The following is an 18,674-nucleotide window of genomic DNA, read 5'->3' on the forward strand; positions in this document are numbered from 1 at the left end:
CTCATGAGTACTGTTCTCACAGGTGTACAGTCACACCCTCATCTGAGTGCTGTTCTCACAGGTGTACAGTCACACCCTCATCTGAGTGCTGTTCTCACAGGTGTACAGTCACACCTTCATGAGTGCTGTTCTCACAGGTGTACAGTCACACCCTCATCTGCATAGTCAGTCAAGCTGGATTCTTAAATATTAGGATACTTTGCAGCATGTCATTATAACTTAAGTACCACAGGAAGAAAACTTTAACAGACATACTAAAAAGACAACCCAGTAAAGAGGGAAGTTAGATTCAAGGGAATTACTAAAAAAGCATGAATGGGTCTTAAAATGCTGAATATCAAATAGTTAAAGATATAAAATTTAAAATAAGAGAATATGTATTACAGTTATACAAAAAGTGATTACAACTTTGGTTTCTGCTCCAAAATGTAAAATGTCTGAAAGTTACCATTCCTATCCTTGCAACCAATAACTGGTAATTCAAACTACTGCTGATTATGTCCTCCACAAGTCCTGCCTAGTCCTAAAAACTATTTTCTCCAAGTCGGGCGGCAGTGGTACATGCCTTTAATCCCAGCACTCAGGAGGCAGAGCCAGGTGGATCTCTGTGAGTTCCAGGCCAGCCTGGTCTACAGAGCGAGATCCAGGACAGGCATGAAAACTATACAGAGAAACCGGGTCCGAAAAACAAAAAAGAAAAAAAAAGAAAGAAATTTATTTTCTCCAAATCATGGTTTTATCAAGGCTTAACAGATCCACATGGCCCCTTCTAGTTTTCAATAATGGTGGGAAAATATTCAACTGAGGATCCCTTAAGCCCTGGTACCAACTGATAAGCTTCTTCTCCCTTCCTATTTATAGCTACATTAACAGTGTGCCTTCATAATAACAGAAGACAGCTGCTGAAAGAGCCTTGGGCCTCAGGCATTGCACAATGAGTCTTTAGGCAAACACAGAAAGGGAAGAGAAGAAACAAGGACATCTGACGCAGTTCTAGCCTTTGATACAACAGATAAAGAAAGCAATAAACAAACTAAACCCTATACAGAAAGACAGAGCCAGTTTTTAAAAACTGACATAAAAGGAGGTTCACCTTTTATGTAAGAGGTAAGAATCCAGCAAAAGAACCCAGGAAGTAAGGAGAGGGGCCGCCGTGGAAGAGGAAGATTAAGTAAGAACAAAGTAAAATTATGTATACAGCTGTATAGGCTGCCATCAAACCCTTAACTTTGCACACTTAAGAAAAAAGCTAATCAGTAAGCTGATACAGGATGCACAATATATACAAAGAAGTTTACTAAATGGTATCCTTTAACAAAATGCATTGTAGTACAAACTGGACCATGACAATGACAACCAGAAGCTCTTAAAAACAGACTGGATAAAAGATCAAATACATTCAGAAGCTAAAAACAACAAGTGACTTCCCAAGGATCATATAAATTACATTGGAGACTTCAAATCTTCTCTGTTGTGGAATATTACTTTACATTGTGTGAAGACGTGTCACTGTAATTGGTTTAATAAGAAGCTAAACGGCCAATAGCTAGGCATGAGGTATAGGTATAAGCAGAGAAAAGAAGAGGTGAATCTAGGCATGGGAGGGACACCAGAGGACATGGAGAGGAAATAGGGGATGCAAGATGGAAGAGAGGTAAAAAGCCATGAGGCAAAACATAGATTAATATAAATGGGTTAATTTTAAGTTGTAAGAGCTAGTGGGACAAGCCTAAGCTAAGGCCAAGCTTTCATAATTAGTAAGTCTCTGTGTAGTGATTTGGAGGCTGGCAGTCCAAACAAGCCTGCTACACTTCTCACTTATCAACAGAGAAAAGTGGAGACTCCCCTCCCCCAAAAAAGATGTAAACGGCTTTACAACTTTACCTAAATATTTATGTAGCATCAGTCAAAACCAGAGGAAAAAGAAAACAAAAAAAAAAACAACCTGGCTGAAACACAGTGGGAAACTGCTTTTGAGAAATGGATAAATTCCTTTAAAGACAGAAATTATAAGCATTCATACAAGAGGGGATAAAAAGGTAGTCAAAGTGGTACAGCAAGGGCCTTCAAATTGGCCACTCCATACCAACAAAACTGATAAAAACAGAAGTGGGTCTACTATAAAACAGTATCAGTAAAATGGTTACATCTATGTTGAAGATTTGGAAGACTGATTAAAACGCTGTGATTGTGAAAACAGAAAGTTACAAAGTTACAAATTGAGAGACAAAATTATCCTAGGATATCTTTTTAAACCCCTTTCAGAGTTATTAATTATCAACTCCTGTATTAGATCTAACATGGTTGTGACTATTAAGTAAAACTTTTGGGATGAACTATTTTAAGTAAACTATCAGCTTCCACTAGCACTAAAGCTAAGAATAAGATATCATCCCACTTAGCTGATGTGCCTCTATCAATATATTTGGTAAATATATTAATTTATGGCTTCCTTTTGCTCTATAACTATAGAAGTTCTATAACTATAGATCTCCTGCCGGAGAACATGCTCATGGCAACTTAAACATTCATATTTGGCTCAGAATCAACTGTCTTATTCAAACTGGATGCAAGAGCAACAAACTAGTTATACACTCCATAATGACATTTTGTCAATAAACAATTGTAGCAGGAAGGTTTCTCTGGTTCCACTCGGCCACCGTGGGACCGCATTTCTCCAGTCCCATCCAGCCCTGAGGTCCCACAGCTGCTTATAAAATAATCATTCAAAGGCTTTTATTAATTACCAACTGTATATATGGCCTATGGCAGGCTTCTTACTAGCTAGCTCTTATAACTTAACCCATTTCTATTAATCTGTAAGTTGCCACATGGCCGTGGCATTACCAGTCTGCTGGCACCTTGCTGCTCCTTTGGCAGCAGCTGGCATCTCACTCTTCATTCCTTTCATCTCTCCATATATCTGCTTGGATTTCCCACCTGCTTCTAAGCTGCCTTGCCATAGGCCAATGCAGCTTTATTTATTAACCAATAATAGCAACACATATTCACAGCATACAGAAAGATATCCCACAGCACTTCCCGAGACAGGAAGAATGCAGAGGCAGAGGAGACGCCATCCTGCCATCCAGGGAGCAGCATATAATGGCACACAGGTAAAGCCACGGAACACATGACAACATACAGAATAGAAATGGGCTGAGTTTAGTTATAAGAGCTAGCTAGCAAGAAGCTTGAGCCATAGGTTTCTAATTCACATAAACTTCTGAATGATTATTTTATAAGCTGCTAAGGGATAGTGGGAAAGGGTGGGACCTGGGAAAACTTACAGCTACAAACAATTTCATGTTATATTGGTGCCCTAATATTTCAATGGAGCTGAAAATATCTTATCACTACACAATAGTACTGCCTTCCTATCATTGAAGCATGATGTATTCATTACTCATGTATTTGTAGTGACATTGGTGTTAAACAAGCCAGTACTGCCAACTGCATAATATTATAGGATATATAACTATGTGGCGTATGTAATATTAAATGACAATAAAAACTGTTACTTGTTCATGTATTATATTATACTAGAATATATTACTCCCACACATTAAAAAATCAAGTTTACTGTAAAATGCATGCCCTGTTACATCATAGCAACTTCACCATCTCATATTTATCAATTCTTGAACTGCATTAAGAGATGAGATAGGGTTCCTAACCTTACCATCTAGGCTTATATAAACTCTATGATAGTCACACAAAGATGAAGTTGCCTAAAAACCTATTTCTAAGAATATACTCCTGTCCTTAAGCAGTAAGTTACTCTATTTGAGATCTTGAATGGCTCCAGCATCCAGAGAATTCATTTAAGGGGGAAAAAAAAGACTTTGATTAATAAAAATGATTTTTGAAGTTTACTTCTGACCCCACGCTGTCCAAACAGCCCAGCTGGAGTTTTTTCAGCTTTATCTCATAAAGACTAGTTGTTATCTGGTCTGCATGGTGTTTTTCTGACTGTTGTCCACAGCTGAAGGATCTCCCCCCGACACTCCCCACATGCTCTAATAAGAGGGTAATAGAGTGCAGAAAATTATTAATGGCGAATCACTGGTAAATTTTAACTTTGTGGGAATAGGGGAGATAGGTGGTAGTGGCAGAACCAACAATAGGCTAAACATGAAAATCTTGAGAATTAGAGATCCATAGGGGCCTGAAAAGCTCTGATGGTTCCCGGCAGTTTAAAAGACCATCCACATGCACAGGGCTATATACGGGAGAGACTGAAAAACAGCTCAAGTTTCACCTCTGACCTTGAAACTATGCCCAGCCAGGAAACAAAGCTAACAGACTGTTGTAAAAAGTTCCAGCTTAGTAATAAAAGTGTGCTCCAAACAGAATCACAAAGCAAAGAGGGAAGATTTATTGGTTCCAGGCATTTAAAGAAAATCTCAGACCCTGAGTCAAGATTTCAGTGACCACAATACAAAATTACTTCTGAAAATTCATTAAAGCAAGAAGGAAAACTGAAGTAACAGTAAGACACAACTATAGTACAAGGTAAAATTCTGATTTTTGAACTGTCATGTTTACTTAAAGGTCAAGTTCTAACTAAAACAAAAATCTATAAAAGATACAAAGAAAATAATACATTATGAGCCAAGCTAAGGGAGGAGAAAACAACAGATAATGAATTAAAAAGAAAGAAAACTGTCCATCGGTTACTTATAATATCAACAGTCTGACCTTGGGTGGTTCAACTTAACAACTGTTAAGCTTTAGGACAGGTCAAAAGCAGTATCCATTTAGAAGAAATCATATTTCAATTCTAATATTTCATCAGGCTAATAAAATGTAGTAAGCTATCTTGTGATGATAGGCAGCTGTAACAAGTTTCAGATTCCAGGTAGGCCCAAGATCATAGGGATTTTCAGTGTACTGTGGTTGAGTTCAGTGTAGTAAATATACTTTGCAATTACAATGGATTTATGATGATGCAATTCCATCATAAGCAGAGAACCAGCTGCATGTGTAATGAGTTTTAAAAATTGTCTAAAGAATTTAAAAAGCCAGGCATATAATCCCTGGACTTAGAAGGCTGAGACAGGAAGATCACAAGCTCAGGGCCATCATGAGTTAAACACCGAGAAACTGTCTCAAAAACAAAAATTGAAAGTTCCAAATTGATTTTTTTCAGTGCCTAAAAAATATATGTTAAAAAAAAACAAAACTATAGAGGTGTTGGGGATTTAGCTCAGTGGTAGAGCACTTGCCTAGCAAGCCCTGGGTTTGATCCTCAGCTCAAAAAAAAAAAAAAAAAAAAAACTATAGAAAGAAAAATAAAGAGAAATCAACAGCAAAATTCTCTAACTAGCTCAATAATAATCTTGACAGCTAGGAGCAAAGGACCAAAGGTGAAGACATATGAGATTACACAATATAAAAAAACCAAAGTAAGAAAAAGTAATGATGAAAGGCATCTCAGATAGATGCCATGAAGGATATCAGCATGACAGGAGTCCCAAGAAGACAGAATAAAAAGGTTAAAGAACTAGAGGCCAAAACCATCTCAAATTTGATAAAAACCCTTAGCATACATATCCATCAAACTCATCAAATTCCAAGTAGGATGACAAAATGCAAGAGGTGTACAACTAAAACTCTAGCAAAACTGAAAAAAAATCTAACATGAAAAGAGTTTTGAAAAGAGGTAGGAAAAGTAAGTAAGGTATCATGGACACATCATCAGTTGTCTTACTAGGTGAAATGCCTACAAGAAACTTACCTTACCATACAAATAGCTTTAAAGTGGGCTTCAACTCTCCACTCCTGCACACAACGCAGTGTGGCAATTACTAGATCCAGAGCCGTTTGAGAACTTCACCTCTCAAATCACCACCACTGAGCCAGCAACTTATTCTATGAGCATTCTTTTTATCTCTTACTTTCTACTATTACTTCATCTCCACTCTTGCATAAATGACTGATGTTTTGCCTGTGACTGCTCAGTTAGGTGTTAGGACTGTTCTTTATATTCCTCCACCTACTTTACTATACCATTCTTTACTACACCCTTCTGCCACATCTTACATACTTCTCACTCCTACATCTTTTCCCTCCCTCCCTCCCTCCCTCCCTCCCTCCCTCCCTCTCTCTCTCTCTCTCTCTCTCTCTCTCTCTTTCTCTCTCTCTCTCTCTCATCCTTATTCCCTCCTCCTCTTTTCATCTTCCATGGCTTTAACAAACTCAAAAATCTGTGGACCTTAACTGTGTAACCAAGCCTCCCACTCCAGCTACTTTACCCACCTCAAATTTGTTTCCAAGTCTAATATTTAATCCTTATCCTAGCCCATCCTACTTCTCTCCAACTCCGAATTTTATCTAAAACAGGAGAATTCTCTATACCATCCTTAGTTGTTTCTCCTCCCACAGTTACTAAGGTCAAATGGGGTACTGCTATTAACTGACTAATGTGACGCCTGTACAGTGGTAATTCAAGAAGCTGTGGCTGCTCCATCAGTTCATGTCCTACACAGAGCTTACATCAGGCACCCTGAGTGCCTGGACTGAGGAACTGAAGTCTTCACAACACGACAACTCTCCCACATCCATGACCCATATGAGTTCTGCAAATACTTCAAATGAAAGAATAAAACTAATAAATAAATAAAATCAAGAAAAGTAATGCCAGATGCATAAATACAAGAAAAAAACAGAAATTCTCAAAATCACTGATCCTACAGTAATGGCATCTAGTGATAGTAAGTGAGATTATTATCAGAGCATTCAAAAGGATTGTTACATGTGTTCAAAGAAATCAAAGAGGAAATAAGTTACCAATTGAGAACACAAAGAAATAGTAAGACGGTGTAAGATACAAAAGAATTCATCAGATTAAAAAAACAAAACAAAACAAAGAAATAACAGGCTGAAATGCTGGATATTAAAAAACATACTAAGCCAAATAAATAGTTCTTGAATAGTCTCAACCAATAGCCTGGATCAAGGAGACAGAATATCTGAGTGTGAAGGAAAGCAGAACTACGTGAGGCAGGGATAAAGCTCAAACAGTAAAAGGTACCAGTGGGACAAAGACACACATAACATTCTGAAATGACCCAATCTACACATGGTAGGCACAGAAGAAAGAAGAGAACCCAGTTCATTCTAAAGGCATGGAAATATTTTTAAATAATCGTTAACAGAAATTTTCCCTAGGAAAAGAGAGCTTGAAGACAAGGCCAAGGAATTGGAATAATCAAACAAAGACAAGGACAAAGAACATACCAATGGGAATTCTAAGGTATATGTAACGCTCTGAAAAGACCAAATCTACAGATAATGAACATAGAAAAGAAGACTCTTAAAGGCACAGAAAACATTGTTAAAGAAATCATGATAGAAAATGTCTCAGAATTAGGAAAAGAGGTTATCAATTCAAACACAGGACACATTTAGGATACCAATCAGGAAAAGAACAACAAACCCAGAAAAGAAACTCCCTTGATCGTGTGGTAACTAAAACACTAAACATACAAAACAAAGTTTGAAAACAGTAAAAAGAGAAATCCAAGTCACACACACAGGTCCATCAGAATAAAAGATTACTCAACTGAAAATTTAACTCAGGTGGCCTGGACAGATGTATCTCATTCTGAAAGACAACTGCCAATCCAGATTAATACAGGTATACTAATAAAGTTATCTGTCATCATTGAGGAAAAAATTAAAACTTTATGCAATAATAATAATAATAATAATAATAAAGGCTAAAATTTTTGACTACTAAGCCAGCTCTACAAAAAACACTTGAAAGAATCCCTCAGACCAAAGAGAAAAATTTAAAAGGCTATAGGAAATAAATAGCACTAAAATAATAGTTAAGCAAGAAAGGAAAAGGAGTAAAATACCAAACACTACAAAATCAACAAAGTAACGGGAATACATACATACCTTTTAAGATTAATTGTGATTATTAATGGTCTCTGAAACTGCTAGAAAAAAAAGTAGGGAGTACACGTCAAGATATAGGTATAGGCAAGAACTTCCTGAATAGGACTCCAATCGCTGAGGAATAATCAACAAACCAGAGCTCATAAAATTAAAAGCATTGTACAGCAAATGAAATTGTCAATCAAGTGAAGAGAGAGCCTCAGATGAGGAAATCTTTGCCAGCTATATAGCCAACAAAGGAGTAGTATTTAGAATATACAAAGAACTCAAGTAGCTAATATTAAGAAAACAAACTAGTTTTAAAAATGGACCATGGAACCAAACAGAGTTCTTAAAGAAAAAAAAAAAAAGAAGTGGCTGATAAACATTTTTAAAAGTGTTCAACACCACCAGACAGCAGGGAAATGTAAATTAAAACTACTTTGAGGTTCCCTCTCATCCCAGTCATAATGGCCATGATCAATAAAACAAATGGCAACAAATGCTGGCAAGAGTGTGGGGAAAGAGGAATTCTTACTTTCAGTGGAAATGTAAATTAATGTAGCCAGTATGGAAATCAGTGAAGTGGTTTCTCAAAAGCTGCAAAAAGATCCACAATGTGCCCAAGATAAACCACTTCTGAGTGTATACCCAAAGGACTCCATATACTCTTATAGAGATACACCCACATCCAGTCATGGTTGCCCTACTCACAACAGCTAGTTAATAAATGCCCATCAGCTGATGGTTAATGAAAATGGGATTTTATTCAACTGTTAAAAAAAAATGAAATTATAGAATTTGCAGAGAAATGGATGGAAATGGAATACAACAGTAAGTGGGATAACCCAGGCACAGCCAGACAAACGCCATGTGTTCCTTCTCATAGATGGATCTTAGTTGTGTATTTTTAAGAGTTGTATATCTAAACTGGAATGTCTCTAGTGGTCAGGAAGCTAGAAAAGTGCTCATGAGAGGTAGAAGGGAAGAGATCTTGAGGGATGAAGGGATAGAATACATGTGATAAAATTTAAGTGAGGATAGGGAAAGAGGACAGGGAAGGGGTGTTGAGAGGTGGATTGCGCAAAATTAAGGTTGTACAGAAAGCCCTTATGGAAACCACTACTTTGTAAGCTAATTGAAAAATATAATTCAAAAGAAAAGTTTGAACACAGGTACCCTGTTTGGGTGGACAATGCTTCCCCCAAAAGACATGGATTATTAAAATAAAATCCCAGTGCCAGGCATGGGATAAACTGGTTGGATGGGGGCGCTAGAGGCCCCAAAACAACACAATCTACTATTTGCCTTTGGTTGCCACCATAAGATGGTAAGAACCTACTGCATAACACACAAAACATTTTGTTTGCAGAACAAAGAAATCAAGCCCGAATTGGCCTGAAAACAGTCTCTCTGGTGGCTGGTATGCCGAGTGCTGGAGGAGAAAAGTCATTAATGGTGTTACTCAACAGTGTATGTACCCAGAATGCTACAGTCTCCACTTATCAGGCAAAATGTGCCCACTAGTGCAACAGAAGCATGAAGATTTGGGGGTCATCAACTGCTTTCTGATTGGATCTGAGGCCTGCTCTACTGGAGGAAATTCGTGCCAGGTTGTAAATCTTGGCCAACCAAATATTACTACTGCTTTGTTAAGTGGACATTTTGTCAAACTGCCTTCTAAATATTTTTGTTTATGCTCGTATATTAGTGCTGCTCGCAGCTTTGACAGAAATGCTTTTTATGCAGTGGGCAACAGTTTGTTATACAGGGACTCATAACTAGTGAAAAGGCTAAGCATACATGACTGTTGAGTGCTCAGCCTTCAACGGGACACCTAAATCAACCCTCTGATCCCCAAGGCTCAGCAATATCACAGAACTGGGGACAGAAAGAATGTTAACAGCTGGAAGACAGGGAGGAGTGCAGGAAAATGCTGTCATCTAAACAGACACGGTTGCCACACTCAGGAACTCATTGTAACAGGGTTACCTACACAAGGTCAAGCCAACAACATCAGTCAGCATTCCAGCAAGCAGGCTCTAACTGGACTCAGTGGATCCTCATCCCCAAAGAAAGAGACAGTACACCAATGTAGGAGGAGGACACATTGAGGATGTCGAGGGAGACAGGGAGAGGGGAACTGGGAGCAAATGTAATCAATTGTATACATGTATGAAAACTATCAAGGGTAAATGGTATTTTTTTTAATGGTAGTATTGGGAGGTGAGAGCTGATATTCCATGGAAATGGAACCCAGGAGCTACATTTACAATAGATTTTAAATTAAAAAATTACAAAAGAAAACAAGATTATATAAAAGGATCAAGAATATACAATTGTAAAATACACATTTATCCAATACCACACTTCACTATCCCATGTCCATCAATGGACTAAACAGTCAGAGACAACAGAAACATGACAATTTAAGTATACTGTAGACCAAATGCACCTAACAGACATTTATAGAATATTTCACTCTACCGCAGAATATATATTCTGCTCATCAGCACACAGAACATTCACCAGGATAGCCTATAATATACTAAGCCAAAACCCCTTCTCAACAAATTTACAAAATACAAAATTGCATGTTTTCTCTGACCACATGAATTTATTTAAAGGAAGAACTACAGGAATTATATGAATATATGAAAATTAAATAACATGTCACCCAAACCTTCTAGTTTCAAGAACTTAAGAATTTAAGCATTTCTTGAAACAAACAAAAATGGAAATACATTACCAAACTGATGTGATACAACAGAAGTATTATTAAGTACTGATATTGAAAGAGTAAAAATATTTTACATAAGCAACCTATTGTAGAACCAGAAAAAAACAGAACTTAAACTTAGTAGGTTGAAAGAAATAAAGGTGTGATTTAATAAAATAAAATTCTAAAAATAAAAAGATTCACAAAACAAATACTTTATAAATAAAATCTTATGTGGACTAAAGAAATAGATGTCAGTAAATGAAAAAGAGGTGATACCAATGATCACTGGGAACTATAATCAACTACTATATGCAAACAAAAACCCTGAATACAAAAAAACCATACATACTAAACTGACAGCAAGAAGAAAACTGACTCAGAATGATCAGAATGAGACTAGATTCCTGTCTTTCATCAGAAACATCAATTCAAAATGGATAAAGGACTTACTATACAAAACTATGATAGTATAAGAAATACAGGGTAATTGCTTTGAGATACTAATACATGTGAAGATTTTTGGTATACAACCTCAAATACAAAAAAATGGGATTACATCTTTATGAAAACAATCAATAGAGTAGAGAGGCAGCCTACAAAATAAGATTTACAAACTGTTAATCTAATAAGGGATTAATATCTAGGGAGACTTGTCACTTGAGCCAAGATTTCTAGAGGAAGCATGATAACATGAATAGACACTATTTCAAAAGAAAAAGAAAAAATATTTCCAATTATAGATACAATATGCAACACAAGGCAAAATAAGACAATATATAGCCAAAAATGTTTATTTGAAAATAATAAAGTGTAAATGTGAATGATACAACTTGAGATAGAAAAAAAACTTAAAAATTGCTTAAAATGATAGGTAATATAGGCACAAATAGACTCTAAAAATATACCAAAATTACAGAAACAAGTACATTTTCTCTCCTTTTTCTCTTTTTATTCAAGATACAAGTAGATGTTTTAAAATTTTAACTGGATGTGGTAGCACACTGTTAAATAGCCAACTGCGATGGACAAGGCAGGAGAATTTCAAGTTCAAGTTCAGTTAGGTTCTACTTCGTAGCACTGGTACCATTAACTGAACAATTAACTATTAGAAACCCTCAATCATAATGTTAGAGAGATGGCCCAGCTGTTAAGAGCATATACTGCTCTTTGCAGAGGACCTGGTATCCAAAATAACGACTCACAATCACCAGTGACTCCAGATCCAGAGGATCCAGTGCCTCTTCTGGCTCTCCTGGGCACTGCACTCACAAGCACAGACTTACACACAGGCACACACAAATACACATAATTCAATTTTTTTTTAAAATTCCTAATAATCATGCTTATAACTACAAATATATTGAGAGCCGGGCGTTGGTGGCGCACGCCTTTAATCCCAGCACTCGGGAGGCAGAGCCAGGCGGATCTCTGTGAGTTCGAGGCCAGCCTGGGCTACCAAGTGAGCTCCAGGAAAGGCGCAAAGCTACACAGAGAAACCCTGTCTCGAAAAACAAAAAAACAAAAAAACAAATATATTGAGAAAGTATTTTCCAAAAGAACATACACAAGTAATGATAGTTTTACAGAAATATTCTACTGAACTTTCAAGGAACAAATTCACTTATCATACTCAAATTTATATGAAAAATACAGAATTTGCCCAATGGTTTTTGTTTTTCCTTTGCTGTTGTTTTGATTTGTTGTTGTTGCTGCTGCTGCTGCTGCTGCTGCTGCTGCTACTGCTGTTTTTAATGAAACAGAATTGACTATATATCCCTGAATGGCCTGAACTTGCTATGTAGGCCAGGTTGGCTTAGAACTCACAACTATCAGCCTGCCTCTGCCTCTCAAGTACTGGGAGATTAAAGACATAAACCACCATACCCTTAAGTAAGAATAATGAAAAGAACAAAGTTGACTTTATTTTCAAAATTACAGAAAAAAAAATCCTTAAAAAGTGTTTTTGGGAGGCAAGTCCTATGCTTTTGTAGTGCACAACCGTTATTTAGAACTCTATCTGTTTCTACTAGGAAGTTTCTGTAGCTGCTTATATAGGCAACTAAATAGGTCAAGGCAACCACAGTGTAACTACTATGTAACTGTTCTCCAGGCAAAGTATAACTAGCTTTATGAAGCTTGCTACAGTATTTGTTACTTGCTTAAAATATACTGAACCCTAGCCAGGATTACTCAATTGCATTATGTCAGCCACTATGCATGAAAGAGTAGGCAAACAAAAAGTAGCTAGTTAGTAGCATAAACTCTGCCTCCAACTGTACACAGATTGGCCCTCCTCTTAAGTGTTGGGATTAAAGGTATGTGCCACTACGACTAGCTCTCTCATCACAGTTCTTAACAGACATTATCAAGTTAAATTCAGCAATGTATAAATCATATAGTATGTTAAAAGTTGGGTTATCACTGTAATGGAAATTTAGTTTTTTTAAAAAATGAGAAATACGGTATCGTTTTGGTAAAGGCATCTGATAAATTATGTCAAAAATTATCAAAGTAGAAATGAAACATCTAAAACTGGGCATGGTGATACACACCTTTAATCCCAACACTCAGAAGGCAGAGGCAGGTGGATCCTCTGTGAGTTCAAGGCCACCCTAGTCTACAGAGTGAGTTAAAGGACAGCCAGGGCTACACAGAGAAACTCTATCTTGAGAAACTAAAAAAAATGAAACTTCTAGATTCTAAATGCTTTCACTGTTTTTCAAACAACAACAACAAAACCCACGGGAAAAATCCCTCCCTCCTTCCACTCCCTCTCCTCATAAAATTAAATAAATTAAAAATAAAAATAAAACAATTTTAAGTTGTTTTCTAATCGTGTGTGTGTGTGTGTGTGTGTGTGTGTGTGTGTGTGTGTGTGTGTGTTGGGGGGTGGTAATCTGTGTGAGTGCACATACACATGTGTGCAGGTGCCTGCAGGGGCCAGAAGAGGGCTTGATAACCTGAAGCTGGAGTTACAGGCAGATGCGAGTCACCTAACATGAGTTCTGGGAACCAAACTCTGGTCCTCTGGAAGAGTCACTCTTAACCACTGAGGCTTCTCTCTATGTCAACATTGGACTTTTAAGTGACTTACAAGAAACATCTCCAACTTACTATCTTGGCCATGCCTATGGTTGTAGGGAGCTAAGTAGGATCTGGGAAGGCTTGGGGGAGAGAAAAACTATGATAAAATTATACTGTATGGAAAAAAAGTAAAGCCAATAAAAAAATTGGTCCTTTCTGAATTTTTCAAATAATTTATCTTCCATACACATTCCTCAGATTTCAAAATATAATTTTCTAAAATGAGCTTGTTAAACCAGGACAATACAAATCATTATTAGAATTTCAGTAACTATGATTTCAAAGAAGAAAAAGAAATGAAGACATCAAGGTTGCATCCCAGAGGCTGCTCACTCACATCGTATCATCTTTTAAGTTTCACAGACTATGTTAAATGCTCTGTTCACTTTTCTTTCATTCATTATATGTAAACTACTTCAAAATAGCTAAAAACGGACTTAGAAATTATTTTGAAAGTTATGTTCCTGTGTATATAAAGCTACCATTTGTTAAGGACATTACATTCCTTTAACTACTTAAGAAAAAAAAAGTTTTAAAAGGCAGGAAGAGCTCTAGCTTTCTTTCTTTTCTAATAGTTCCTTGCCCTTCTTCTGTATATAATCACTTCAGCAGAAAACAAATCTGAATGAAAACAAAGCAGATCCTCAAAAGGGAGAAAAATATCGAGGACAGTATGAACATTCCTACTGGAATTCAGAAACTCAGCTGGACATAATGGCACAACCTATAATCCCAGCACTTGAGAGTTTGAGATGTCAATCCTAGCTACACAGCAAGGTATCTTAAAAATAAGAAAGAAAAAAGAAAAAAAAAGGGGAAAGAAAGTAGACTGCTACAAAACCATACTATTACTGTCGGGCTATGTGTATAGTGTGCAAATAACACGAATGAATTATATCCTCAAAATACTGTGTTACACATGTATACATACTGAAAACTGAAAAGAGAAGAAAAATAAACACCATTTCACTCTCAATTTACCATAGAATTAATTAAGTTTAGTAAGAGGGAAGTCTCCATAGGCAAGAACAAAGCTAAATTGTAGTTAGTTGATGAAGAATAGCTAACAACTAACAGATTAGATACCTGAAAAGATTTTTTTACTTTATTAATCCAAATTGTTATTTTTCTGTAAATGGCACAAAGTTTGATATTGTTTTTCTTTTATCTGGTCTGACAATCCTGATCTTTTGGTCAGAGAAGAGATTTTAATGAGCTTGTGTTAGTAGAAAAATGCCACTACAATGACAACCAACCGAACAGTAGTTACTTTTTTTGTTTTGCTTTGGGTGTTGCTGAAGATCAAAGCCGGTCCTTGCACATGGTAGGCAAGCACTTCACCACTGAGTTATATACTCAGGCCTAGAAAAACTAGTTTTAAGATTTAACACTTTAATAAGATATAGGAGAGTAAAATTAACAAATAATCAGAATAATCCATTCAGCTGGTAATACAGCATAAATTTTTGGGAATGTGTAACCTAACACGAAAAGAGTCGTGTTAAAGTATTCAATACTAACATTTGCTATTTCAAAAATGTTGTTTGGCTCAAAAGGTAAGTCTGCTAGGTTCAATTTTAAATTGCTAATTTATCATTAATGGGCTCTCTATCAATAATATCAAAATGTACAAAATAGTTGTTCTAAAAGTTCCAAACAACATAAGAATTATTCTTATTAAATAAATAGGTGAAAAAGTATTAATTTCTTAATTCATGAATCTAAGCTTATAAAACAATAAGCATTCCATAAGTTTTCAATCAAAAGGAATAGGCTTGCCTCATCATCCTACTTCTACCTAGGTGACTGTTTTAACTACATAAGATTTAGCACATAGAAAATAAAATAAAGCTGGAAGTGGTAGTTCACATCTGTAATCCCAGAATGAGGGGGTGGTGATACAGAGTGAATATGGAAATTTCAAAGCTAGCCTGGGCTACAGAGTATGAAACCTTACTTACAAAAAAAGGGAGAGAGAAATGGGGAGGAGGGACGGGAAGTGGGGAGGAGAGTGGACAGGAGAAGATAAAATGTCTCAACCTTTACATTTCTAATGCCTTTAGCTAATCCTCCTCACATTCTCAAAGTCATTCCAAAACTGACCTATACTTCAAAAAAAGATCTTTAAAGGCATTATAATACTTCAATACTAAGTATTAACATATCTTTTTTTTAAGTCACTCACCTGTTAAACCTAGAGTTTGTAGCTGGAAGAGCCGGCCAAGTTCATAAGGCAAAACCCGTAAATAATTGTCATTTAAAAGCAATTCCCTGTTTAAAAAAAAATTTTAAAGGTTTCAGTATAATATAAGATGCTTTACTAATACCTACATTTGTCATTCTTAGCTTTCTTCTAACACATCGTAAGTGATGTTTACATTCAAGGTATTTCTTCATGTTAATCCCCAAATGCTGTACACTACTATTAAAGTGCTACAATTACTAAATATTTCTATGATTTACTCATTCTATAGCACAGATTAAATTCAGGGGTATATGAACTACACATCAATCTCAGCCTAAATCAAGTTTTTCTTTCATCCACAACATCTAGTAGATGCCAATCAAAGTGACAGATGTTATTAGTATCCAAAATCTGTAAGACCTTGAACCAAGCCTAATTTATACAAGAAAGTAATTTATTTTATTTTATTTTATTTTACTTTTTTTTTTGAGACAGGGTTTTCTATGTGTAGACTTGGCTATCCTGGAACTTGCTCCGTAGACCAGGCTGGTCTCACATTCAGAGATTCACCTGTCTCTGCCTCCTGAGTACTGAGATTAAAGGTATGCACCACCACCACCCATCATGAAGAAAGTAAAATTTTAAGCACACTTGAGGATTAAACAATTAGTAGCCAATTGCCTATGTCAACTATTTTAACTAAGTCATGTCAAAATACTGTGAGAAAAAAATTTTAGAAACACAAAGAAAAATACAGAACAAGGCAGTATATTGCAGAAACTAATGATACTTAAACATGAAAAAAAGAGCAGGCCAGATGGCTCAGTCTGTAAAGACATTTGATGTCACCCCTGACAACCTAAGCTTGATCCACAAGACCCACATAACAGTAGAGAATAAACTCCCACCAAGTTGTCCTCTGACCTTCACATGCAAGCTGTTGACATGTGCGAATTCACTCACATAAACATGTTATTAAAAAAAAAAAGCAAAATATGAAAAACAAAATGTACTCTGAAGAACAATCACTAATATAGAATATATGTACTAAAGCACAAAACAGAAAAGATAGGAACAGGTCAATAAAGACAAACACAGAAGAGCAAGACACAACACAGATAGGAACTAAATTTGTTACAGAAATTTTTAACGGATTATGAAAAAAATAACACCTTCATTAGTAAAGTACAAAAAAATAAGCATTCACATAACCCAGTTATGGGGTGGTAAAAGAACAAATAAACAAAACAACAGTTATTAATTTTAAACATGTAAGAGCAACTTCTAAAAAACTGTTACTATTATAGTCAGGATAGAAAAACAAAATATAAATAATAAATACACACCTAACAACAACAGCAAAATTGTTACTCAATAGGTAAGATAAAAAATTCTTATTCTGGCCGGGCGTGGTGGCGCACGCCTTTAATCCCAGCACTCGGGAGGCAGAGCCAGGCGGATCTTTGTGAGTTCGAGGCCAGCCTGGGCTACCAAGTGAGCTCCAGGAAAGGCGCAAAGCTACACAGAGAAACCCTGTCTCGAAAAAAACCAAAAAAAAAAAAAAAAAAAAAAAAAATTCTTATTCTGGAAACAGTTAATAAGGTCCTAAAATGTTTTCTCCTGTAGGAAATCTCACCAATGTAGTGGCACATGCCTGCAGTCCTCAGACATGAGAGGCTAGAGCAGAACTGCTGCAAGCTGAGGCCAGTTGGGGCACCACAGCAAGACCCTGCCTCAAAGGGAAGACTTAAAGATCCTTGAACTATAAATCCATTTTAATCAAGTTGTAATAAAAGCATATATTTATAAACAGAAGTTTGTTCCTAAGAGTTTCATTTATAAGCAAATGATATTTTCTCAAGTATTTCTGATTAGTCTTATCAGACTTGACTCTAAGGAAGAATTTTGACCTCCCCCTACCTCAAATCTGTCAAAAAAAAATTAGTAGCAGGAACCTACAATGCAAAGGGAAAGAAAGATTAAATGGAGGCCAACTCGCACTGGGCTTTAAGACCACTCCTATGTTCTGGTCTTCACAGACATGGAAATCCCACCATAAAAATAACATCCCATAACTTTCTTATTTGGCAAATTTGTAACTTTATATAATGAATCGTGTCTTTAATGTTTCCTCACCTGAGAGACACCATGTTTCCTAGTTCTGCTGGTAAACTTCTGAGTTTATTGGATGACAGATCCAGGTAAACCAGATTATGAAGCTTGGCAATATCAGGTGGAATGCGAGCAAGGTTATTGTCATTTAGGTGCAGCGCTGTCAAGTGTGTCAATGACCAAAGTGATGTACTTAAGCTCCGCACTCTACCTAAAAGGCAAAATATGAAAGCATAAACTCTAGACCCAAGACAAAACTTGAATCCCAAGAACTGGTAAGTGCTAGGAAAGGCAGCAAATACACACAGATACCGTATCTTTGACATTTTAACTTTGGATTTGAAGCTATGTGATTGCTAATGGCCTCCTTTAACTTCACTCCATTTTCAAGTCACTCTTTTTCATGGAATGGAGAAATGGAAAGAGAAAGAAAGAAGAAACAGAGAACAAGAGAGAGAGAGAGAGCCGGGCGTTGGTGGCGCACGCCTTTAATCCCAGCACTCGGGAGGCAGAGCCAGGCGGATCTCTGTGAGTTCGAGGCCAGCCTGAGCTACCAAGTGAGCTCCAGGAAAGGCGCGAAGCTACGCAGAGAAACCCTGTCTCGAAAAACCAAAAGAGAGAGAGAGAGAGAGAGAGAGAGAGAGAGAGAGAGAGAGAGAGAGAGAGAGACAGACCGACCGAGAC

General features: G+C 36.6%; 1 protein-coding gene across 7 annotated transcripts in view; it reads right to left on the reverse strand.

Annotated features, from left to right (window-relative positions):
• Cnot6l (CCR4-NOT transcription complex subunit 6 like) overlaps positions 1 to 18,674 on the reverse strand; it is an 83,932-nt gene that overhangs the window by 40,264 nt on the left and 24,994 nt on the right. For all 7 annotated transcript variants that reach the window (XM_076546679.1, XM_076546678.1, XM_076546677.1 and 4 more), the window contains exons 3-4: positions 18,015 to 18,201; positions 15,879 to 15,964 (exon numbers count right to left, since the gene is read on the reverse strand). In XM_076546679.1, the coding sequence (XP_076402794.1) occupies positions 15,879 to 15,964; positions 18,015 to 18,201 (273 nt within the window). The remainder of the gene's footprint in view (positions 1 to 15,878; positions 15,965 to 18,014; positions 18,202 to 18,674) is intronic.

Source organism: Peromyscus maniculatus, chromosome 10 (assembly GCF_049852395.1).
Source record: "Peromyscus maniculatus bairdii isolate BWxNUB_F1_BW_parent chromosome 10, HU_Pman_BW_mat_3.1, whole genome shotgun sequence".
NCBI classification, from domain to species: domain Eukaryota; kingdom Metazoa; phylum Chordata; class Mammalia; order Rodentia; family Cricetidae; genus Peromyscus; species Peromyscus maniculatus.